General features: G+C 41.4%; 1 protein-coding gene across 5 annotated transcripts in view; it reads right to left on the bottom strand.

The window, feature by feature from the left end:
• The window catches only part of tbc1d22a (TBC1 domain family, member 22a), a 397,563-nt gene that overhangs the window by 273,415 nt on the left and 96,899 nt on the right, over positions 1-27,249 (bottom strand). For all 5 annotated transcript variants that reach the window (XM_061959781.1, XM_061959784.1, XM_061959783.1 and 2 more), the window contains one exon: positions 9,558-9,686. In XM_061959781.1, the coding sequence (XP_061815765.1) occupies positions 9,558-9,686 (129 nt within the window). The remainder of the gene's footprint in view (positions 1-9,557; positions 9,687-27,249) is intronic.

The raw sequence follows: 27,249 nt of genomic DNA, 5'->3' as shown, positions 1-27,249 counted from the left end.
TCCTGTTGGAACTTGAAATCTCCATCTCCATAGAGCAGGTCAGCAGCAGGAAGCATGAAGTGCTCTAAAACTTGCTGGTAGACGGCTGCGTTGACCCTGGATCTCAGGAAACAGAGTGGACCGACACCAGCAGATGACATGGCACCCCAAACCATCACTGATGGTGGAAACTTTACACTAGACTTCAGGCAACGTGGATCCTGTGCCTCTCCTGTCTTCCTCCAGACTCTGGGACCTCGATTTCCAAAGGAAATGCAAAATTTGCATGGTTGGGTGATGGTTTGGGGTGCCATGTCATCTGCTGGTGTCGGTCCACTCTGTTTCCTGAGATCCAGGGTCAACGCAGCCGTCTACCAGCAAGTTTTAGAGCACTTCATGCTTCCTGCTGCTGACCTGCTCTATGGAGATGGAGATTTCAAGTTCCAACAGGACTTGGCGCCTGCACACAGCGCAAAATCTACCCGTGCCTGGTTTACGGACCATGGTATTTCTGTTCTAAATTGGCCCGCCAACTCCCCTGACCTTAGCCCCATAGAAAATCTGTGGGGTATTGTGAAAAGGAAGATGCAGAATGCCAGACCCAAAAACGCAGAAGAGTTGAAGGCCACTATCAGAGCAACCTGGGCTCTCATAACACCTGAGCAGTGCCAGAAACTCATCGACTCCATGCCACGCCGCATTAACGCAGTAATTGAGGCAAAAGGAGCTCCAACCAAGTATTGAGTATTGTGCATGCTCATATTTTTCATTTTCATACTTTTCAGTTGGCCAACATTTCTAAAAATCCCTTTTTTGTATTAGCCTTAAGTAATATTCTAATTTTGTGACACACGGAATTTTGGATTTTCATTTGTTGCCACTTCAAATCATCAAAATTCAATGAAATAAACATTTGAATGCATCAGTCTGTGTGCAATGAATAAATATAATGTACAAGTTACACCTTTTGAATGCAATTACTGAAATAAATCAAGTTTTTCAAAATATTCTAATTTACTGGCTTTTACCTGTAGAAAACAAAATTGCTACAAAAATTACATAAAAATATGAAGTTGATTCACATCCGAATCGCGATTCTTATTTATTTCTATATCGATTTCTAATACATTTTTTCAAAGAGGTTTTTTTAGGCCCTATGCGTCAAAGTCAAGGCCCGCGGGCCGGATATGAAATATCTATGGCCCCCAGGATATTTGATTAGTATTAGAACCGGCCCGCAGGTTACAGCTGCCTGCTGCCGTTTTGCACGCACCAATACTCCATCAGTGTTGGCGCAAGGAATTTTCAAAATGGGGTCCCAGGGACCCCATCAAGTCATAAAAATTGGGTCCCACACTAAATTTTTGGTGTCCTACTTTTTTGTAACCTTTTTGAAAACAAATGATAATTGTATGCATTACCCTGTTACATCTCACATTCTATATTGTGTTTTGGAAAAAGGTTGTCATAAACGTTAATTCATTAAAAAAAAATATTTAAAAAAAACCCATTTTATGCATTTGTAAATGTATTCAGTTAAAAACATTCATTCACTTTCTTCTTTCCTTCATTGGTCTAAACATTACCGCTGCCGGTATTTTTTCTATATTTTTATTGTAATATTTTCAGAATGTGTTTGTTCTAGTTTTGGCCAAAGTAACACAAAGAAAACAATCTGAAGTTGTCTTTATTTTTTAGTTGTAATGCCATGATTTTAATAGTCCGGCCCGCGTGTGCACAGATTTTCCTCCATGCGGCCCCTGAGCTAAAATGAGTTTGACACCCCTGTTTTAGGCCATCTCCGCTAGGTATGGGTACGGTTCATATTTTAACCGATACGGTACCAATTTCCATTACCTGGGAATCGATACCGGTACTCAACAATATCAATTTACGGTACTTGTGTGTGTTAAAAATATAAATTGTTTCAAGAGTAAAATTAGATTTTTTGCAACATTTAAAAATGAGCGAATAGAATACACTTGTTTTTAATTGTAAATAATGGGGAAATTACGTTGTTGCAGTGCAGGTTTTTACATACAGTAACAGAAGTAAAGCGTAATTAAAAACTAAAAAATAGTAATACATACTACATATTGCTCAGTAATATGTATATGCATTTTGAACAATTTCCCTTGTGGATTATTAAAGTTTATCTAAGTCTTTGTCTAAGTCTAAGTATAGATTGAAGATAAAATACAACAAAATAACTTATAACTGATGATAACTGCTGTCCATTTGTTATATCTTGTTTTAATATCACATTTCTAAGTCCCATTTGCAAGTATGACACTTAGTTGCAATTACAGTTGTAAGTCCAAGACGTTAAATGGCAGTAGTGTATAGTTTATGTGTTGGCCAGTTCAGTCTTTGCTGCATGTTGCGCCCTACAAAGTGTTAATACTGTAAGTACAGTGTTTCCCACAGGGCAGGCATCTATTTGTGGTGGTGTGGTCGGGGGGCGGGCGGTGGCGGCGGCAGCGGCGATGACCAAGAAGAACGCGGAGTTGGAATATAATTACAACACTTTATGTACATATTTATATACAGAGATGAACAATTAGTTATTCACTGAAATATATTTATTAATTGTGGTTCTTACAAAAAATATATCTTATAAAATATAAAAGCTAAAATGTCTCTTAAAGCTCTGCCCCTTTAATTAGTGCATACTAAATAATTTAACTTTAGCCTACTACTACAACCATATTATTTACCAGCAACATAAAGTGAAACAGAGGCAGAGGTGTATGTTTTGTCGTGGTCCTCTCTATAAGGCACATAAGAATATAAATTAGGACCCTTTTCATGAGAAAAGTGCATTTCTGATCTGACCCTGCTTTATTTTTCAGTGTTTGCTGAGTCTCACCTGTTCCCTCCGCCCTAATTTTTCTACTTGCCCGACTTCTCAAATCTACTTGCCCCAATATTTTTACTTGTCTTGCCTAGGTTTTTTTTCTGGCTGTGTAGTACTCATGGCTTATATCTTACTAAAATCCTTCCCGTTGACTATTTACAACACTACACCGTATTTATTATTATTATTATCTATAATTACATTTAAATGGCATTGCATACATGTAAAATTAAATGCTATTTCACATTATTTGACCAGTAGCAGTTACACCCATCTGAACAGGTCAGCCACCTGTTTAAAGCCCGATCACAGTTGAAATCTTGAAATGAAGGGCCTTTAATGGCCAAAACATTAACCTGGACAACATTTTAACGGCTGTTTGGCTCAGATTTTATTCTTTTCATTGCATTCACATGCTGCAGTGGACAGTGGACATTTTAGCTTGAGTATTAATGTAGTATCTGAAGCACCGTCTCCACGTGTGTTTATTGACAACATGGTTATAACCTGGACACGTTAGCTCGTCGGTATGAAAACAGGTGATTGTTACTACGTGCGTCTTCCCCGGACCCAGAGTCAAACAGCGGCGGTGTTAATGAAGCAGCGTCAGGCTGCTCACCGTCAGTGAAACGCTCGGTGAAATCGCGGATTAACGTTAAATATATGACGAGCCTCGAGCGATGCAGCTATAACCTATCTACCATAACCTATGTTACCCTCGTATTTTGATCCCGTCCGTCCGTCTTCGTCTTCGTCTTCTTTTTCTGGCCCACCAGGTGAATTAAGTGCTATTGGCGGAGTCACAATGCATTGGGCTACCGCCACCTACCGCACCGGAGTTGTAACTACAAGGTACATTCACAGAGTCTCATTGCTTTTATGAGCGGTCGAGCGAGTCAAAAGCCGAAAAATCAATTTGTGGCGGACGTAATTCTTTCGTGGCGGGCCGCCACAAATAAATGAATGTGTGGGAAACACTGAAGTATTGTACTCGCTACCCACCAGCTGTTTGCCCATCGCATACTGCAATTTATTTTATTTTTTTTATAGTCAAAACAGTCCAAAACGTAGAAACGGTAAAAAAAAAAACATTCCGTCATGCACAACCTCCTCACTCCAAGTATAGTGTCGACTTAAGCAAATAAACCCGATATCATGCCCTCAGTGCCAAGTAGTTCCAGGGTGAATGATCACATGACCCAAAAAGTAGGGAAAAGACAATTGTCTCTACACTTCCTGCAACATATTCTTATTCTCTGGTGCACCAGATGCGAGGGTGGCGCCCGATCTATTTGTGGAAATCCAAATGTATTTGTGGCCGGACCCATACAGTATATGTTTTTTTCAGGGCGGATACGATTATTAGTTGTCAATGAGGCCGGAAGCAGACATTTGGAGATGATGTTCATTTGCAGTAAAAGTTATGTTGTGGCTTATTTAGCAGCAAAAAAAACATCAGGGGATTTCACAAACACATTGATTATGTGCGTGTTAGAAGAGCAACAACATTTGCATTTTAAAACCTCCTGGAAAAATTGGTAAATATATGAGATTTATCCACATCACAATAACTTGCCATCTACTCAATTTTATAGCAGTTTATGGATTTAATTGTAAGGTTTCGTCATGAGGGACCCTGAAATATTGCAAACATTTAAATAAAAACAATTCTGGGCTCCTTCACGTAGATTATAGTTAACCCATTTTTCAAGATGGCTGACAATTTCTTTCTGGATGTCACAGAAAGTAGGAGAATGTGTGAGCTGCTGCCTGCTCTAATTTACTTATGGAATAAGAATTTTATTTATCAAGATAGTCACACAAAGTTGGAATTTTTGGCAGCGGCAACTTTTCTGTTGTCTTTATATCCATCCATCTCTGTCGCATTATTTGATTTAATAACGGAACATGAAACTCTGCGCGCTCCTTTAATAAGCTCATGCTCCGAATGTTGCAGACGGAGAATTGTAGCGAAAACAAACAAAACATACAGGTAAAAGCCAGTAAATTAGAATATTTTGAAAAACTTGATTTATTTCAGTAATTGCATTCAAAAGGTGTAACTTGTACATTATATTTATTCATTGCACACAGACTGATGCATTCAAATGTTTATTTCATTTAATTTTGATGATTTGAAGTGGCAACAAATGAAAATCCAAAATTCCGTGTGTCACAAAATTAGAATATTACTTAAGGCTAATACAAAAAAGGGATTTTTAGAAATGTTGGCCAACTGAAAAGTATGAAAATGAAAAATATGAGCATGTACAATACTCAATACTTGGTTGGAGCTCCTTTTGCCTCAATTACTGCGTTAATGCGGCGTGGCATGGAGTCTATGAGTTTCTGGCACTGCTCAGGTGTTATGAAAGCCCAGGTTGCTCTGATAGTGGCCTTCAACTCTTCTGCGTTTTTGGGTCTGGCATTCTGCATCTTCCTTTTCACAATACCCCACAGATTTTCTATGGGGCTAAGGTCAGGGGAGTTGGCGGGCCAATTTAGAACAGAAATACCATGGTCCGTAAACCAGGCACGGGTAGATTTTGCGCTGTGTGCAGGCGCCAAGTCCTGTTGGAACTTGAAATCTCCATCTCCATAGAGCAGGTCAGCAGCAGGAAGCATGAAGTGCTCTAAAACTTGCTGGTAGACGGCTGCGTTGACCCTGGATCTCAGGAAACAGAGTGGACCGACACCAGCAGATGACATGGCACCTTTTCAATTGGCCAACATTTCTAAAAATCCCTTTTTTGTATTAGCCTTAAGTAATATTCTAATTTTGTGACACACGGAATTTTGGATTTTCATTTGTTGCCACTTCAAATCATCAAAATTAAATGAAATAAACATTTGAATGCATCAGTCTGTGTGCAATGAATAAATATAATGTACAAGTTACACCTTTTGAATGCAATTACTGAAATAAATCAAGTTTTTCAAAATATTCTAATTTACTGGCTTTTACCTGTAAGAACAAAAACTGTTGTCCCGGTAAAAAATCAATAAAATGGGGGCCATGGCCGTGTGAGCGCTGCGGTGGGAAAAAAAAGGGAACTTTTCTATGCAGGGCATTTGGGCTGGTGCTTGAGCAGTAGTTATTACTATCTACTTCACTAATTACCATATTTGCCGGACTATAGAGTGCACCGGTATATAAGCCGCAGATATATAGGTTGTGAAATTAGTTATTTACGCAGAACATTTTTGTAAATGTTTATTTACATACCTTAATTGTTTCCAAACAGTGTCTGTAACACGGCAGTAAAACAGATGATCGAACAAAACAGAAGTCATCATGGCTGCGGAAGCTAGCTCTCAATCAGCTAAACAGACTCAATAACTTTACGGTGACGTTTTGGTGAATTTACTCAGGAATTGTTTTCACTAGTACAATACGAAAAGAATGCCATTGCAATCAGTAATACTAACACAGACACCCGTAAACGTGTAAGCATATTAGCTAATGCTAACGACGCTGGCTTCATTACATTGTAATAGCACGTACAAATATGCATGAAAGCACTCCTAAAGACATCACACATGGACGGTTTAGTAAGTAAGAATTGTTTTAGTTATATTGTATAACTTACAAAACGTTGCTGGGAGTGATAAATGAACAATTTATACGAGTGGAAACGCTATGGACGATTAGCAGACGGAACAGAACTGGTACTTTCGGTTCAAAGCTTTAAACAGCAGGAAACACGGCAAAAGTTCATCCAGAAGCACCTGTAGTGAGCGAACGCGTCCAAAATATGGCGCCATAGCACAAACAAAAAACACACCATTTAAAAGTTGTTGCTTGTGTTTTACAAAAAGTATTTGCATTACGGCCATCAGCGAAGAAAAATCCATGAATTAGTTGCACCGTTTTATAAGCCGCGGGGTTCAAAGCGTAGGAAAAAAGTAGTGGCTTATAGTCCGGAATTTACGGTATTTTTTTTATATACCAATTCATGGTATCATGTGTATACCGTATTTTTCGGACTATAAGTCACAGTTTTTTTCATAGTTTGGCCGGGCTCCAGTGTGATTTATATATGTTTTTTCCTTCTTTATTATGCATTTTCGGTAAGTGCGACTTATACTCCGGTGCGACTTATACTCCGAAAAATACGGCATATTGTATTTGCTGATTGAAAAAAGAAGGCTGATACCAATAAAAAAAAAAGGCCAAATATCGCAGCCAATAATAGGGTCGAGCTGTAGCATTATGAAGCTTTTCAAATATACAACACCATTTTCCTTTTAGGTGGTAAAAAGAAAATACACAGTAGGACTCAAAAAAGCAAAATGGGATTTCTACAATGTCTCCAGCCAAATGCTGACGCGCTAAATCTGTCTAACAAAGCTGCCAAAAACATAAACAGACAGATAGAAGACCACGTACAGGAACAGTTGGACAGATTCCAACTGACCTCTGTGAACACGAAAATAACACTTTACATACACCGTATCAATACAGTACATGCACACACCAAGCTATCAAGTACAGTGCCAAAGAGCTACAGAAAAAAATAATTGGTGCTCACTTTGTCAGCAGACGAGCTTGGCAAAAAGGCATTAAAAAAATGCTTCGGGACACAATTCAAGTCATCAAGAAAACAAAGTGGCAAAAAACTGAAGTGAAATAAGAAAGTTTGCTATGGTATGTTTGCTATCAGCGTGACATGAACGCTAAAGTAAGAGTTGCTCATTTTCTAAGCCATAGAGAGGTGCTCATTTGGGCAAGACTGAAGCTCGAGGCTGACCGGATAAACTCCGAGCAGAGTTGGATCACATAAATCAAATCAAATCAAATCAACTTTATTTATAGAGCACATTTAAAATTTACCACAGGGGTAGCCAAAGTGCTGTACAATGAGCAGGTTAAAAGATAAAACGAGTACCGAGCAAACACAACACAACACAAACAGAACACGATAAAAAATAAATAATTAAAATAGAATTAATAAAAACATAAAAACAGGATCACAGCAGGTGTATTATGGGGCGCCATTGCAGGATGGATGTCACTCAGTGTTAAAAGCCATGGAATAAAAGTATGTTTTTAAGAGAGATTTAAAAACAGGAAGAGAGGAGGCTTGTCTAACACTCAGAGGTAGGTCGTTCCAGAGCTTGGGAGCAGCAACGGCGAAAGCTCTGTCACCTCTAAGCTTCAGCCTTGTGTCAGGGACCGTCAACAGCAGCTGATCGGCTGATCTTAAGGATCGGGTGGGGCAGTAAGGCTGAAGGAGGTCGGAGAGATAGGTTGGCGCGAGGTTGTTTAGACATTTAAAAACAAATAAAAGGAGTTTAAAATGTATTTGGTAACCCACAGGGAGCCAGTGAAGGGACGCTAAAATAGGGGTGATGTGCTCACGTCTGCGGGTCTGTGTTAGCAGACGAGCAGCAGAGTTCTGCACGAGCTGCAGGCGGGCGAGGGAGGCCTGGCTAATGCCTACATACAGGGCATTACAATAATCAAGACGAGTCGAGATAAAAGCGTGGATTAATTTCTCAAGATCATGTCTTGATAGAAGCGGTTTCACTTTCGCTATTTGGCGTAATTGATAAAAGCTTTTTTGAACGACGCTGCTGATTTGTTTTTCGAATTTAAAATCTGAGTCAAACTTTACCCCCAGGTTTGTGACAGAGTCGCTGAGATACGGGGTCAGAGTGCCGAGGTCAACGTTGGGGGAGGGAGAGCGACTTGGACCGAACAACATAACTTCTGTTTTATCTTCATTTAGGCTCAGGAAGTTAGCTGAAAGCCAGACTTTGATGTCGTGCAGGCAGTCAATAAGACGTTGAACCGTGTTATTTTGTGCCATGGGAAAATAAATCTGGCAATCATCGGCATAAAAATGAAATGCAATACTGTACTTCCTAAAAATAGAACCAAGGGGGAGAAGGTAAAGCGCAAATAAAATTGGGGCAAGGATTGAGCCCTGGGGGACCCCATGTGGTAAAGGAGCTGTGGACGACATAAAACTGTCTACTTTTACACAAAAACTCCTGTCGGTTAGGTACGACCGGAACCAGTTGAGGGCGGCGCCCTTAATGCCCACACAGTTCTCAAGACGAGTGATTAAGGTGGCGTGGTCGACGGTGTCGAACGCAGCAGACAGATCTAAAAGCACCAGGACAACATATTTACCAGAATCAGTGGACAGGAGGATATCGTTAAAAACTTTTAGAAGCGCTGACTCTGTGCTGTGGAGGGCTTTAAAACCGGACTGGAACAGCTCAGTGATACCATTATCCTCTAAGAAGGGCAACAACTGACTGTAGACAACCTTCTCTAATATTTTGGAAATGTATGGAAGATTAGAGATAGGTCTGAAGTTAGAGAGGAGAGAGGGGTCGAGGCTGGGTTTTTTAAGTAGAGGTCGTACCACTGCATGTTTAAACTCTACTGGAACTATTCCAGAAGAGAGGCTACTATTGATTGATTGAACATAGGCTCAGTGCAAAAATACTTTTTGTTAAACAACTGCTTTCAGTGATCCTTTCTACAGGGTGCCATCCTGCCGACTCGCACTTAGACATGCACGCGCGAGGCAATACTTGAGAGACAAAGATGTGGTTCTTGTAATTGGAAACGGAATCTTTTGTTTTCCGTATCTCATTCCGTCCTTGAAGGAGTCAGACAGGTGAGGCAACGTGAAACAAAACAACTAAAAAGGAACAATAAGGCCAATCAGTTGTCGTGTTTGTTTGCGCGGGAGCACGTATATACCTGTCTGTACGTGTCCTGATGGTGCTCGTCATTGCGGGAGTCGTAGTACTGCTGGATGAAGCCGAAATACTCCTGCCGCTTCCTCTGGAGGACATTGTCTCGCCTCTCTGCATTGGCTGGCAAGTACCCCTGAAAAAGTTGTAAAATGAACGTACAATCAGATGTGCGTGAAGTGAAAAGATGCCATCAAGACGGAACATTATCTGTCAAATACAAGTCTTCAAAGTGTGGGGAAGGCCTGGAAAAAAAAATTAGAAGCAGTTTTTTTAAATACCTTACGTCAAAGGACAAATGACGACGATGATTTTCAGTTCTTACAAAAATCATCGAATAAAATCCTATTCTCTAAATTCACACTTTGAAAACACTTTGAAATTTGACATAGTGTTGAATTCTGTTTTGAATTGTGCATGAGAAATACATCAAATTTGGCATTTATCAAATTTGAACGTTTAACCTTTAATACTTCCTAGCTTTTTTCTCAACGAAAGAGAAGACATATAAGCTTAGAGAAAAATCGAATTTAACACATCGGTATACACCTCCCGGGGGATCCCGAGGCGTTCCCAGGCCAGCCGGGAGACATAGTCTTCCCAACGTGTCCTGGGTCTTCCTCGTGGCCTCCTACCGGTCGGACATGCCCTAAACACCTCCCGAGGGAGGCGCTCGGGTGGCATCCTGACCAGATGCCCGAACCACCTCATCTGGCTCCTCTCGATGTGGAGGAGCAGCGGCTTTACTTTGAGCTCCTCCCGGATGGCAGAGCTTCTCACCCTATCTCTAAGGGAGAGCCCCGCCACCCGGCGGAGGAAACTCATTTCGGCCGCTTGTACCCGTAATCTTGTCCTTTCGGTCATAACCCAAAGCTCATGACCATAGGTGAGGATGGGAACGTAGATCGACCGGTAAATTGAGAGCTTTGCCTTCCGGCTCAGCTCCTTCTTCACCACAACAGATCGATACAGCGTCCGCATTACTGAAGACGCCGCACCGATCCGCCTGTCGATCTCACGATCCACTCTTCCCTCACTCGTGAACAAGACTCCGAGGTACTTGAACTCCTCCACTTGGGGCAAGATCTCCTCCCCAACCCGGAGATGGCACTCCACCCTTTTCCGGGCGAGAACCATGGACTCGGACTTGGAGGTGCTGATTCTCATCCCAGTCGCTTCACACTCAGCTGCGAACCGATCCAGTGAGAGCTGAAGATCCTGGCCAGATGAAGCCATCAGGACCACATCATCTGCCAAAAGCAGAGACCTAATCCTGCAGCCACCAAATCGGATCCCCTCAACGCCTTGACTGCGCCTAGAAATTCTGTCCATAAAAGTTATGGACGGGATCCCCCGGAAGGAGCTGGACGAAGTGGCTGGGGAGAGGGAAGTCTGGGCTTCCCTGCTTAGGCTGCTGCCCCCGTGACTTGACCTCGGATAGGCGGAAGAAGATGGATGGATGGATGGATGGATGGTATACACCTACAACACTTAAGACCTTTATTATGCAATGGATTAGAAAAACAATGTACCGGTACTACTATGATCCAGTCTTAGAAAATGTTCAAACTCAAAGTTTTCACAAAGTACAAAGAAAATTAATCCTGATAAACATCTCGAATCTTGTGAAAAAATTAGATAATCTTATTGATCTCATAATGTGAACCATAAATTACATAACTATTTATTCATGAGAACTTTATTTTATGTTAATTGTGTATTAAATAATGATTCACTTACTCATTTGTCTATTTATTTACTGATTTATTTATTGTTGTGTTACAGAATGAGTAAGTAACAAATTGCTATGATACAAAAAGGAGTAGGATTATTAAATAAGCGCTGCTTCTTGCTACTGCTTTTCGGATGTCCTGTAAAGAGAAACGGTAATGATGAGATGTATCGTATTGTAATTGTATGCTTGTCAAAAGAAGTATTTTTTAAATGTTTAAAATAAACTGTGCAGCATATAAAAACAAAATAAAATTAATATAATGTTTACTTTTTTTTCGAATAGATGTTCATACTAAGGCTGAAACGACGCGTCGACGTAGTCGACGTCATCGGTTACGTAAATACGTCGACGCCGTTTTTGTGCGTCGGCGCGTCGCATATTTACGTCACACTACTGTCATGGCGGAGCGCAAAGCAGACGATGCGAGCGAGGGGAAAAAAGCACGCCAAAAGTCGTCAAAAGTGTCGGAGTATTTCAATAAACGGCCTAATAATGTTGTTGTATGCACACTGTGTCGAGCGGAAATGGCCTATCATAGCAGCACAACGGCTATGAACGAACATTTGAAAAGAAAACCCCCGACAGCGTTCTTGCCATCACCATCAACAAGTCAATCGTCCGCGTGCGTATACGTTGTCATTATTACACAAAAACATGAATGTGTCATTTGTATCTGCGTTGTAAATTCATAAACTAAAGCACCGTTTGCTCTGAGAGGCGCGTTTGGCGTGCCTGTTCAGTGTTTACAAAGACGCGCTCCTCTTTAACGCTGTGGAGAGGCGGCGGCGGCGAGCGAGCGGCGAGGCGGGGCGCGCCGGGAGCGACGCCGCAAGAGACAGGGGACGACGAGCGAGCGAGGAAGAGGAGCTGAAAAGCGAGGAAAGAAAGAGAAAAGAGTTGGAAGAGAAAAGACTTTGTGTAAAATTAAAAGATTGTAAACCTGGCAAAGCCGTCTGGCGTTCAGTCTGTCGGTCCTGAAAGAACCCCACGGCACAAGACGTGTCACAAACGCTAACGTTAATTAGTTGTGCAAATACCTTTTACAACATTAACAGTTACATATACTATGTACAAACCAACAATTAACTTTCACTTTAATCATACTATCATTGTTGTGTTACTAAGCAAAATAAGCAATACTTTTACTTTTGTTGAAATGTTTACACTGTACATTTTTTTGTATTGGATGTTTAGCTTTATTTTTGCACATTTTAGCAAATAAGCAATACTTTTACTTTTGTTGAAATGTTTACACTTGTTACAGAATATTTCCGTTTTGCACTTTTTTGTATTGGATGTTTATCTTTATTTTTGCACATTTTAAAGCAAAATAAGCAATACTTTTACTTTTTAAATGCTTATACTATTCCAGAATATTAAGATTTGCACTGGATGTTTACTTTTATATTTGCACATTAAAAAGCAAATAAGCTACTTTTAATTTTGTTAAATGTTAAAAGTTTTAAATGTTTACATTGTTACAGAATATTTTGTCATGTTGTTGTCAATGTTGACTGAGTGGCCATACTTTTTTTTTGTAAATAAAAGCCATGCCTTTTGAAAAAACTGGCCTACATTTATTTTTTCCTCTTCATTTTAAATAAAAAAAAATAATCGGTAAAAGGAAAAATAATCTATAGATTAATCAAAAAAATAATCTATAGATTAACCGATTAATCGGAAAAATAATCTATAGATTAATCGATAGAAAAATAATCGTTAGCTGCAGCCCTAGTTCATACCACATGATTTTTGTAATTTATGCGTTTATTTATCTATTCATTAATTAATTTCCTTTGACTATCTGTGATTTGCTACGGCTGTCATTGTGCTTTTTTTCCCCCACCACATGTTTTTGATTGACAAAAAATGTTTTATAGTTAGAGGTAGGGCTGAGCCGATAAAACAATATCAACATATATTGCGATAGAAACATACTCGATATCAATAGAAAATGTGTTCGATAAAATGTTTGAGATATTTTTAAGGGGGTCGGAGAAACCGGAATTTATGAAGCAAGGTTGGTTGCAAGAACAAAGGGACTTGCGCTCTGGTAACCTAGCACACGAATGATGCAGCTCACCAAAGCTGACACGGTCAAAGTCAGATACGGGTTGCATTCAGGTCGCATTGCGTTGGGACTGAAGTCATATTTGACACCTTAACATTTGACAACCAAACAATTACACAGAGCGACTCGGTAAAGAATCTGGGTATTATCTTCGACCCAACTCTCTCATTTGAGTCACACATTAAGAGTGTTCTAAAACAGCCTTCTTTCATCTCAGTAATAACCCTAAAATTTGTCCCATTTTGTCCACCACTGACGCTGAGATTATTATTCATACGTTCGTTACGTCTCATCTCGATTACTGTAACATATTATTTTTGGGTCTCCCTATGTCTAGCATTAAAAGATTACAGTTGATACAAATTGTGGCTGCTAGACTTTTGACAAGAACAAGAAAGTTTGATCATATTACGCCTATACTGGCTCACCTGCGCTGGATTCCTGTGCACTTAAGAAGCGACTTCAAGGTTTTGCTACTTGCGTATAAAATACTAAACCGTCTAGCTCCATCCTATCTTGCTGATTATATGATAATGGAACCATATGTCCCGGCCAGAAATCTATGAACTCCGGCTTATTAGTGATTCCCAGAGCCCAAAGAAGTCTGCAGGCTTTAGAACAGGGGTGCTCATTACGTCGACCGCGAGCTACCGGTCGATCTCGGAGGGTGTGTCAGTCGATCACCAGCCAGGCATTAAAAAAATAGTCCTAAAAATGAGCGATCATAAATCTTCACTATGACGTCACTTTCGTCACTTGATTGACATTCACGGCACCCGAGGGTCTTCTGAGATGATGCTGGCTGCTGCCAGCTCATTAAAATTACCGACTGGAAGGCGAGAAACACTTTATTTCAACAGACTCTGGCGCCGTACCTGTCGTCAAAACTCCAAAGACCGACTGCACAGTTGCACAATTGCGCTAACAAAATAAGAGTCTCAGAAAGCTGGCGTGCACAAGCTAGCAAGCTACGGAGTTTGCCGACAATGTATTTCTTGTAAAGTGTATACAAAGGAGTACGGAAGCTGGACAAATAAGATGCCAAAAACCAACCACTTTCATGTGGTATTGGACAGAAAGGAGGACTTTTTTTCTCCTCCATTCGAAAATGCGGACGTTATCATCACCACTGTCTGATTCCTATCAATGCAAGTCATCTACATGTAAAGCGACTTTGGGTACTTAGAAAAGCGCTATATAAATCCCAGTTATTATTATTATTATTATCAGAATCAGGTAATACACCAACTTATATTCTTGTCTTCATGAAAGAAAGGAATCTATATGTGTTAAACATGCTTGTATTATCTTTAAACACCTTTAACGTATTAACAATATTAACTATATGTGTTAAACATGCTTGTATTATCATTAAACACCTTTAACTTGTTAAAAATATTTACTATATGTGTTAAACATGCTTGTATTATCTTTAAACACCTTTAAGTTGTTAACAATATTAACTATATGTATTAAACATGCTTGTATTATCATTAAACACCTTTAATTTTTTAACAATATTAACTATATGTGTTAAACATGCTTGCATTATCATTAAACACCTTTTACTTGTTAACAATATTAACTATATGTAATTAAACATGCTTGCATTATCATTAAACACCTTTAACTTGTTAACAAAAACATATATTTCATAAATAAGTAAATGTAAATTATATATATGAATGAGGTAGATCCCCACGACTTGATCAATTGAAAAGTAGCTCGCCTGCAGAAAAAGTGTGAGCACCCCTGCTTTAGAACGTCTTCTATTCGAGCTCCAGTACCTTGGAATGCCCTACCGGTAACAGTTAGAGATGTTACCTCAGTAGAAGCATTTAAGTCCCATCTTAAAACCCATTTGTATACTCCAGCCTTTAAATAGACCCTTTTTAGACCAGTTGATCTGCTGTCTCTTTTTTCTGCTCTGCCCCCCTCTCCTGCGTGTAGAGGTTATTAGCTTACCAAGGATCGGCCTCCACGGAGGACGCGCTAGCTGTTCCAAATCAGGACTTGGGGTGAACCACTCCTCTTTGCGTCAATTGGTGACGTCTCTGCGCTGCTGACTTGTCTCCATTCAAGATGATCCCCTGCTGGCCCCACTATGAACTGGACTTTCACATGTAGTCGTGACTTGGAGGTGACCACTCCTTATGAATCAGTCGGTGACGTCTCTGTGCCCCGAAGTGTCTACATGCCCATTACGGACTGGACTCTCACATTATTAACCATATCCACTCGGCATTCATTGCATCAGTTATGGGGTCCCCACATCTGCAGTCCCTTCCAAGGTTTCTTGTTGTTAACATTGGGTTGAGTTTTGTTCTTGCCCTGATGTGGGATCTAAGCCGAGGATGTCGTTGTGGCTTGTACAGCCCTTTGAGCCCTACTCAGTGGCCTAGTGGTTAGAGTGTCCGCCCTGAAATCGGTAGGTTGTGAGTTCAAACCCCGGCCGAGTCATACGAAAGACTATAAAAATGGGACCCATTACCTCCCTGCTTGGCACTCAGCATCAAGGGTTGGAATTGGGGGTTAAATCACCAAAAATTATTCCCAGGCGTGGCACCACTGCTGCCCACTGCTCCCCTCACCTCCCATGGGGTGAACAAGGCGATGGGTCAAATGCAGAGGACAAATTTCACCACACCTAGTGTGTATGACAATCATTGGTACTTTAACTTATTTGTGATTAAGGGCTATATAAGTAAATTTTATCGGTTACTTGTCCAGGGTGTACCCCGCCTACTGCCCGAATACTGAGATAGGCTCCAGCGACTTTCCGCGAGCCAGAAAGGGACAAGCGGTAGAAAATGGATGGATGGATGATTGATTGACATTTGAAAAGATCAGATTCCAATCGGATTTGGACTACCTCCTGATGTGGCCTGAATCTGATGCAAAAAGATCAGATTTGAAACACTTTGGAGATCTGTGTCAGTTGAGGGCAAACAAAACCGATTTGGTGTGCAGTGTAAACGGGGCCTTAGTGTCCAAATAATATAAATGGTTAGAGGCTAAGTTAACAAACACATGTAGTGTATTTGTGCGAACAAAACTTTAAAATTAAATTACAAGTGCCTGCTCTCTGCACAGTCGACGCTGATGCAATAAAGACAAACATTATCGACAGAACAACAAACCGCCTCTAAAACTGAACGAGTGTCTTCAGGGGGTTGGAAGTTATCACATTTGAATCCTAACACACACCCTGTGAAGTTTGGTCATTTCATTTATTTCTTCACTACAACAACCTCCTTCCCTGGTATCATACTGAAGACTAGACTTCCTGATGAGCATCAGAGAGGTGGCAACCCTAAATCAAACACATGGGATGGGCAGAATATGAAGACCATCTCTGGGCGCAACCAATTATAGACTCCAAATTGACCGTTAATATAATCTACTACTCTCTCAAGCACATTGGCGGACAGCTTATGTCACCATGCTCCCTTCAGTGTGGCTAAGTCTTTTAATATTGGATCTAATATTGTGGCCAGCCAGTCTATTCCTACCTCATATTCTCTTATCTGGCTTCAGTTAATAACCTGCACACAGATCTTCTCTCCTATATACCTGGCAAGCGCCTGCCTCTGCCAGTCCGCCAGACGGTCACATTTCAGTCCATAAGCAAATGTCATGTGACTTTTTTGTATATCTTTTTTTAACATTGGTTATCTGCCCAAAAAAAGCATAATAAAGCCCACCCGTCCACAAGTTGAAGCAGGCCAAGGCTGGTGTTGTGTGCGAGCAGCCAGACGAAGGCGAGGATGGCGAGCGTGTGCGTGTTAAAGGTTAATGGACAACTTAGCGGAGGTCGCTGACACCGCAGCTGCTTTACGGCTTGCTAGGACCCACACACACACCAGTACACCCACACTATGAGAAGAAAACTTGCGCGTTAGTACAAACTGCTGCTTTCTGAATCATCAAATATTTCTCACAATAAAGTGCACTTTTTAGAGAAAGTGCTTGAATTTTGAGCGGCGAATCTCAAATTTGTTTGTGGTCTACTTGGGTGAGCGGCGAGGCGGTAAATGCTAAGTGTAAATGCATGGTAGCAAATGTGCCTCGGTGGTAATCACTTCGCTTCATTCTCCTTCCTCTACATCAATCTACTCCCTAATCCTTGCATCTCTCTAATGGACCTTCTACTTGAGTAAACCTTCTGAAGAAAAAAAAGTAAATACATGTCGGGAATCCATTTGGGGACTTGAAATGGCTTTCTTTTTAACATAACCTTTTCTCACAATCTAAATTATTTTTTAGACTGAACGGGAGTAGAAACAAATTGTCCCATTTGGGACGGAAGAAATAAAAGACCACAACTTCCTGTTAAATTGTTCTTCAATTATGACTTATGTCCGTATTTGTGACGCTTTTTGAATGTCAATGTGTTTACAAAGTGGAACATGCTCATCTCAGACTGGCTGACTGAGGTCAGCGTAGACGGTTGTCGACAAGGCAGAAAGCCAAATCGTCGCTTGTACGTTTACTTAAAGGGGAAATGCAATTTTTTTTATTTTAGCCTAACATTTAGATCCTAATGTAAGACAAGTACATATATGTCTTTCTTTTTTACCAATCTAACTTGTGAACAATTTCATTCAGAGAGCTGAACACTTAGGGGAAATTTCAGTCAATCTGAAAGGATCAAGAAACCAGTTCTATTGGGCATTGTACTTGTTTTTACTGAAAAATTGATTGACCCATCGCATGTCTTAATGTTGCTGTTGCTGTTTTTGTTGTTGTTATATGTAATCCTTTGTTTTGCTTCCCCCTTGGCCAAGTCAGTCTTGAAAAAGAGACTTTAATCTCATATGGTTTTTTATCTGGTTAAATTAAGGAATTTCATTGATTGAATATACGCCAGCAAAAGTCAGCTAACAATGGAGTCAATGGAATTCACTCTATCCAAAACCCTCGATAATTTTTTTATACATGCTGTAAGTATATATGTAATGTAGTAACAGGCACAGTCATAGTACCATGTAATATTTACATATTGTTCTCATTTTAAACACACAGATGCATATTAATTTCACAGACGCCATCCATCTATTGTCTCCCGCCTATCCGAGGTCGGGTTGCGGGGGCAGCAGCCTAAGCAGGGAAGCCCAGACTTCCCTCTCCCCAGCAACTTCGTCCAACTCCTCCCGGGGGATCCCGAGGCGTTCCCAAGCCAGCCGGGAGACATAGTCTTCCCAACGTGTCCTGGGTCTTCCCCGTGGCCTCCTGCCGGGCGGACGTGCCCGAACATTCGGGTAGCATCCTGACCAGATGCCCGAACCATCTCATCTGGCTCCTCTCAATGTGGAGGAGCAGCGGCTTTACTCTGAGTTCCTCCCGGATGACAGAGCTTCTCACCCTATCTCTAAGGGAGAGACATGCCACCCGGCAGAGGAAACTCATTTCGGCCGCTTGTACCCGTGATCTTGTCCTTTCGGTCATAACCCAAAGCTCATGACCATAGGTGAGGATGGGAACGTAGATCGACCGGTAAATTGAGAGCTTTGCCTTCCGGCTCAGCTCCTTCTTCACCACAGCGGATCGATACAGCGTCCGCATTACTGAAGACGCCGCACCGATAATGTCACAGACGCGTCACAACTTACTATTTCATTCAACAACAACAACACTACTACTCATGGCAGACTTCATGAGAGACAACTAAGACTACATTGGGACAAATGATGATCCAGAACCTTATATTTTTTAGCCTGAATATAAGGGGGATGATCTACAAGTTTTAGAACCTGAGTGATAAGCAGGTACAGCAACTAGCAATATTGGTAAGTGCTAAACCAGAAATACAAACTACAAACATGATAAAACAATCACTTACTGTACAATGTCTGCTCTCACTAGGATGCTGACTGATGGGATGTTTATATATTCCCATTTAGATGAAAAATCAATCATAATTCTCACGCAGTCTAAAAATAAATTTAAAAAAATAGGTGGGTGCAAACTTGTCTTACATAGGGATTGTGAATGATAGCCAAAATTCCAAAGAAGTGCAGTTCCCCTTTAAGGAGGATGGCAATAATAAATCATTATTGAACCTACAGCAGTTTGTTAACATCATTTTCCTCTGTTTGTGCAGATTTCAATATTTATTCTTTTCATCTGCTATTGTAAGAACGAAAGTATTGTGTATGGTTATGAGCTTCGATATAGGGGTTGGCCAATAGGGCTGCCTGCTAGTTAGAAAAGCCCAAGAAAAAAGAAAAGTTTGTCGATCATAATATTTTATTAGAGCGTATCAAAACACGTATTGGTATGTCAGACTTAGCTTTGTCGTGGTTTAACTCTTATCTTACTGACAGGATGCAATGCGTCTCCCATAATAATGTGACCTCGGACTATGTTAAGGTAACGTGCGGAGTTCCTCAGGGTTCGGTTCTTGGCCCTGCACTCTTTAGTATTTACATGCTGCCGCTAGGCGACATCATACGCAAATACGGTGTTAGCTTTCATTGTTATGCTGATGACACCCAACTCTACATGCTCCTAAAGCTGACCAACACGCCGGATTGTAGTCAGCTGGAGGCGTGTCTTAATGAAATTAAACAATGGATGTCCGCTAACTTCTTGCAACTCAACGCCAAGAAAACGGAAATGCTGATTATCGGTCCTGCTAAACACCGACATTTATTTAATAATACCACCTTAACATTTGACAACCAAACAATTACACAAGGCGAATCAGTAAAGAATCTGGGTATTATCTTCCACCCAACTCTCTCGTTTGAATCACACATTAAGAGTGTTACTAAAACGGCCTTCTTTCATCTCCGTAATATCGCTAAAATCCGTTCTATTTTATCCACTAGCGACGCTGAGATCATTATTCATGCGTTCGTTACGTCTCGTCTCGACTACTGTAACGTATTATTTTCGGGTCTCCCTATGTCTAGCATTAAAAAATTACAGTTGGTACAAAATGCGGCTGCTAGACTTTTGACAAGAACAAGAAAGTTTGATCATATTACGCCTATACTGGCTCACCTGCACTGGCTTCCTGTGCACTTAAGATGTGACTTTAAGGTTTTACTACTTACGTATAAAATACTACACGGTCTAGCTCCGTCCTATCTTGTCGATTGCATTGTACCATATGTCCCGGCAAGAAATCTGCGTTCAAAGAACTCCGGCTTATTAGTGATTCCCAGAGCCCAAAAAAAGTCTGCGGGCTATAGAGCGTTTTCTATTCGGGCTCCAGTACTATGGAATGCCCTCCCGGTAACAATTAGAGATGCTACCTCAGTAGAAGCATTTAAGTCCCATCTTAAAACTCATTTGTATACTCTAGCCTTTAAATAGCCCCCCTGTTAGACCAGTTGATCTGCCGTTTCTTTTCTTTTCTCCTCTGCTCCCCTTTTCCTTGAGGGGGGGGGGCACAGGTCCGGTGGCCATGGATGAAGTGCTGGCTGTCCAGAGTCGGGACCCGGGGTGGACCGCTCGCCTGTGCATCGGCTGGGAACATCTCTGCGCTGCTGACCCGTCTCCGCTCGGGATGGTGTCCTGCTGGCCCCACTATGGACTGGACTCTTACTATTATGTTGGATCCACTATGGACTGGACTCTCACAATATTATGTCAGACCCACTCGACATCCATTGCTTTCGGTCTCCCCTAGAGGGGGGGGGTTACCCACATATGCGGTCCTCTCCAAGGTTTCTCATAGTCATTCACATCGACGTCCCACTGGGGTGAGTTTTTCCTTGCCCTTATGTGGGCTTTGTACCGAGGATGTCGTTGTGGCTTGTGCAGCCCTTTGAGACACTTGTGATTTAGGGCTATATAAATAAAGATTGATTGATTGATTGAAAAGTTTCCGAGCTGGCCGACGGCACTGTGGAGTACATATTGCTTTAAGGTGTTTTGGAGACATGAATAAAAGGCTGATTCGCGCACAGTCATGCAGCTTCATTATCATTCCGCCAACATTTGCAATACAGTGCAACCTCCATTTACCTCATTGTAATGATAAATGATAAATGGGTTATACTTGTATAGCGCTTTTGTACCTTCAAGGTACTCAAAGCGCTTTGACAGTATTACCACATTCACCCATTCACACACTGATGGCGGGAGCTGCCATGCAAGGCGCTAACCAGCAGCCATCAGGAGCAAGGGGTGAAGTTTCTTGCCCAAGGACACAACGGACGTGACTAGGATGGTAGAAGGTGGGGATTGAACCCCAGTAACCAGCAACACTCCGATTGCTGGCACGGCCACTCTACCAACTTCGCCAAGCCGTCCCCGAGGCGTAAGAACCTTTCGTTTTACAAACCGCAGACCAGATAAAAATATGCTTTAGTGCAGTGGTCCCCAACCACTGCACTAAAGCAGACTGTATTAATACACATTGATATATAGTGTATATATTGTATTTTTATGTTGATTTAATTAAAAAAATAAAAATAAATAAAAATATATATATATATATTTTTTTTTTATTAAATCAACATAAAAACACAATATATACACTATATCCATCCATCCATTTTCTACCGCTTATTCCCTTCGGGGTCGCGGGGGGTGCTGGAGCCTATCTCAAATACAGTTTGCAGGGATACAGTCCGTAAGCACACATGATTTCTTTATAAAAAAATATATATATATACAGGTAAAAGCCAGTAAATTAGAATATTTTGAAAAACTTGATTTATTTCAGTAATTGCATTCAAAAGGTGTAACTTGTACATTATATTTATTCATTGCACACAGACTGATGCATTCAAATGTTTATTTCATTTAATTTTGATGATTTGAAGTGGCAACAAATGAAAATCCAAAATTCCGTGTGTCACAAAATTAGAATATTACTTAAGGCTAATACAAAAAAGGGATTTTTAGAAATGTTGGCCAACTGAAAAGTATGAAAATGAAAAATATGAGCATGTACAATACTCAATACTTGGTTGGAGCTCCTTTTGCCTCAATTACTGCGTTAATGCGGCGTGGCATGGAGTCGATGAGTTTCTGGCACTGCTCAGGTGTTATGAGAGCCCAGGTTGCTCTGATAGTGGCCTTCAACTCTTCTGCGTTTTTGGGTCTGGCATTCTGCATCTTCCTTTTCACAATACCCCACAGATTTTCTATGGGGCTAAGGTCAGGGGAGTTGGCGGGCCAATTTAGAACAGAAATACCATGGTCTGTAAACCAGGCACGGGTAGATTTTGCGCTGTGTGCAGGCGCCAAGTCCTGTTGGAACTTGAAATCTCCATCTCCATAGAGCAGGTCAGCAGCAGGAAGCATAAAGTGCTCTAAAACTTGCTGGTAGACGGCTGCGTTGACCCTGGATCTCAGGAAACAGAGTGGACCGACACCAGCAGATGACATGGCACCCCAAACCATCACCCAACCATGCAAATGTTGCATTTCCTTTGGAAATCGAGGTCCCAGAGTCTGGAGGAAGACAGGAGAGGCACAGGATCCACGTTGCCTGAAGTCTAGTGTAAAGTTTCCACCATCAGTGATGGTTTGGGGTGCCATGTCATCTGCTGGTGTCGGTCCACTCTGTTTCCTGAGATCCAGGGTCAACGCAGCCGTCTACCAGCAAGTTTTTAGAGCACTTCATGCTTCCTGCTGCTGACCTGCTCTATGGAGATGGAGATTTCAAGTTCCAACAGGACTTGGCGCCTGCACACAGCGCAAAATCTACCCGTGCCTGGTTTACGGACCATGGTATTTCTGTTCTAAATTGGCCCGCCAACTCCCCTGACCTTAGCCCCATAGAAAATCTGTGGGGTATTGTGAAAAGGAAGATGCAGAATGCCAGACCCAAAAACGCAGAAGAGTTGAAGGCCACTATCAGAGCAACCTGGGCTCTTATAACACCTGAGCAGTGCCAGAAACTCATCGACTCCATGCCACGCCGCATTAACGCAGTAATTGAGGCAAAAGGAGCTCCAACCAAGTATTGAGTATTGTACATGCTCATATTTTTCATTTTCATACTTTTCAGTTGGCCAACATTTCTAAAAATCCCTTTTTTGTATTAGCCTTAAGTAATATTCTAATTTTGTGACACACGGAATTTTGGATTTTCATTTGTTGCCACTTCAAATCATCAAAATTAAATGAAATAAACATTTGAATGCATCAGTCTGTGTGCAATGAATAAATATAATGTACAAGTTACACCTTTTGAATGCAATTACTGAAATAAATCAAGTTTTTCAAAATATTCTAATTTACTGGCTTTTACCTGTATATATATGGGACGGCGTGGCGCAGTGGGAGAGTGGCCGTGCGCAACCCAAGGGTCCCTGGTTCAATCCCCACCTAGTACCAACCTCGTCATGTCCGTTGTGTCCTGAGCAAGACACTTCACCCTTGCTCCTGATGGCTGCTGGTTAGCGCCTTGCATGGCAGCTCCCTCCATCAGTGTGTGAATGTGTGTGTGAATGGGTAAATGTGGAAGTAGTGTCAAAGCGCTTTGAGTACCTTGAAGGTAGAAAAGCGCTATACAAGTACAACCCATTTATCATTTATTTATATCACCAACCCCCCACCCCCCGGTCCGTGGGACAAATTTTTAAGCGTTGACCGGTCCGCAGCTACAAAAAGGTTGGGGACCACTGCTTTAGTGTACAAACTTTGTTTCTGTGTACGAATGTTTCATCCACCCATACTAAGCGAGTACATTTAATAATCCATCCATCCATTTTCTACCGCTTATTCCCTTCGGGGTCGCTGGAGCCTATCTCTGTCACAAACCTGGGGGTAAAGTTTGACTCAGATTTTAAATTCGAAAAACAAATCAGCAGCGTCGTTCAAAAAAGCTTTTATCAATTACGCCAAATAGCGAAAGTGAAACCGCTTCTATCAAGACATGATCTTGAGAAATTAATCCACGCTTTTATCTCGACTCGTCTTGATTATTGTAATGCCCTGTATGTTGGCATTAGCCAGGCCTCCCTCGCCCGCCTGCAGCTCGTGCAGAACTCTGCTGCTCGTCTGCTAACACAGACCCGCAGACGTGAGCACATCACCCCTATTTTAGCGTCCCTTCACTGGCTCCCTGTGCGTTACCGAATACATTTGAAACTCCTTTTATTTGTTTTTAAATGTCTAAACAACCTCGCGCCAACCTATCTCTCCGACCTCCTTCAGCCTTACTGCCCCACCCGATCCTTAAGATCAGCCGATCAGCTGCTGTTGACGGTCCCTGACACAAGGCTGAAGCTTAGAGGTGACAGAGCTTTCGCCGTTGCTGCTCCCAAGCTCTGGAACGACCTACCCCTGAGTGTTAGACAAGCCTCCTCTCTTCCTGTTTTTAAATCTCTCTTAAAAACATACTTTTATTCCATGGCTTTTAACACTGAGTGATATCCATCCTGCAATGGCGCCCCATAATACACCTGCTGTGATCCTGTTTTTATGTTTTTATGTTTTTATTAATTCTATTTTAATTATTTATTTTTTATCGTGTTCTGTTTGTGTTGTGTTGTGTTTGCTCGGTACTCGTGTTATCTTTTAACCTGCTCATTGTACAGCACTTTGGCTACCCCTGTGGTAAATTTTAAATGTGCTCTATAAATAAAGTTGATTTGATTTGATTTGATCTCAGCTACAATCGGGCGGAAGGCGGTGTACACCCTGGACAAGTCGCCACCTCATCGCAGGGCCAACACAGATAGACAGACAACATTCACACTCACATTCACACTAGGGCCAATTTGGTGTTGCAAATAATAATAATAATAATACGACGATGGACCAGAAAGTGGGGAGTTGTTCAACATAAACTGGCTGGTGACTTAAACAAGTTCCACTGTCCATCCATCCATTTTCTATATTTACTGAAAAAATGTGCCTACATGCCCAAACACACACTGAACTTCTACATGCTAGGGCTGCGTGATAAAAAATGATAAACGATTTATCAGCCAAAGATAGAGACCTTAGTTCAATCGCCATATTGTGATAACGCATGTTGATAACACATTTTGACACGACGCGTCCTGAAAGCAATGTAGCGTCCTTGCAAGTGAGCGCGGTTAAAGTCCCTCGACAGTGTGAAGCCACTTCTAAGTCGATAATCCTCACCTTCATGTTGGCAAATAAACTGTTTCTTACAAGTATCATTATAACATAGAACATGAGTAACAGCTAAATATGATACACTACGCACCTCTAGAGCAGTGTTTTTCAACCAGCCGTTGTTGAGGGTCTGTGCTGTCTGGAGATCGGCAGAGTAACCGTGTAATACTCTTCCATATCAGTAGGTGGCAGCAGGTAGTTAATTGCTTTGTAGTTGCCAACATGGTTTGTGGTGATCACAATATGCAGATGACAGCGGGAGGCAGCGTGCAGGTAAAAAGGTATCTAATGCTTACACCAAAAATAAACAAAAGGCAAGTGCCTCAGACGGTGTCCACAAAGTACATCCGTACATGACATGACAATCAACAACAAAATAGGAGTGCAAGACACGAACTAAAACACTACACAGGAAAACACCTAAAAACTCCAAATAAGTCACAGCGTGATGTGACAGGTCGTGACAGTACACCTACTTTGAGACAAGAGCTATAGTGATGTATGGTTGGTTATGGTTTGAATACATATCCTAAAATTGCGAGAACGACTTGTTACTGTCAATATCAGCTGCTGAGTTTAATTTGTGTATGTTTTCTGCTGGTGGTGTGCCTCGAGATTTTTTTCAATGAAAAAAAAATGTGCCTTGGTTCAGAAAAGGTTGAAAAACAGTGCTGTAGAGGATACAAAAAAACATGCTAATGTTGGTGCTACAGTAATTAAATTGGTATTTTTTATTATCACAAAATGTTTTTTTGTCTAGCTCCAGCCTATCTTGCCAATTGTATTGTACCATATGTCCTGGCAAGAAATCTGCGTTCAAAGAACTCCGGCTTATTAGTGATTCCCAGAGCCCAAAAAAAGTCTGCGAATTGTATTGTACCATATGTCCTGGCAAGAAATCTGCGTTCAAAGAATTCCGGCTTATTAGTGATTCCCAGAGCCCAAAAAAAGTCTGCGGGCTATAGAGCGTTTTCTATAACGGGCTCCAGTACTATGGAATGCCCTCCCGGTAACAGTTAGAGATGCTACCTCAGTAGAAGCATTTAAGTCCCATCTTAAAACTCATTTGTATACTCGAGCCTTTAAATAGACCCCCTTTTTTAGACCAGTTGATCTGCCGTTTCTTTTCTTTTCTCCTCTGCTCCCCTCTCCCTTGTGGAGGGGGAGACACACAGGTCCGGTGGCCATGGATGAAGTGCTGGCTGTCCAGAGTCGGGACCCGGGGTGGACCGCTCGCCTGTGCATCGGTTGGGAACATCTCTGCGCTGCTGACCCGTCTCCGCTCGGGATGGTTTCCTGCTGGCCCCACTATGGACTGGACTCTTACTATTATGTTGGATCCACTATGGACTGGACTCTCGCAATATTATGTCAGACCCACTCGACATCCATTGCATTCGGTCTCCCCTAGAGGGGGGGGGTTACCCACATATGCGGTCCTCTCCAAGGTTTCTCATAGTCATTAACATCAACGTCCCACTGGGGTGAGTTTTTCCTTGCCCTCATGTGGGCTCTGTACCGAGGATGTCCTTGTGGCTTGTGCAGCCCTTTGAGACACTTGTGATTTAGGGCTATATAAATAAACATTGATTGATTGATTTTTGTTTTTATGGCTTTAGGGGCAAAAACCAAATTACTTAAATCTGAGCCACAATGTTGATATTTACTTACTTTGCACTATTGACTTTATTTTGCTCAAAACATTGTAATAATCAGAGCGGAAAAGGAAATCATTTAAATATTTAATTGGTATTGTTACACCCCCATCTTGTGGGTTTTTTTCTGATTATAACTGTGATCAAAAATGGAATCAATTAAAATGTTTAAGTATAAGTATTA

Source organism: Nerophis lumbriciformis, linkage group LG05, assembly GCF_033978685.3.
Source record: "Nerophis lumbriciformis linkage group LG05, RoL_Nlum_v2.1, whole genome shotgun sequence".
NCBI classification, from domain to species: Eukaryota; Metazoa; Chordata; class Actinopteri; order Syngnathiformes; family Syngnathidae; genus Nerophis; species Nerophis lumbriciformis.
Note: the sequence above shows the minus strand (reverse complement) of the source record. Positions and strands in the feature narration are given on the sequence as shown.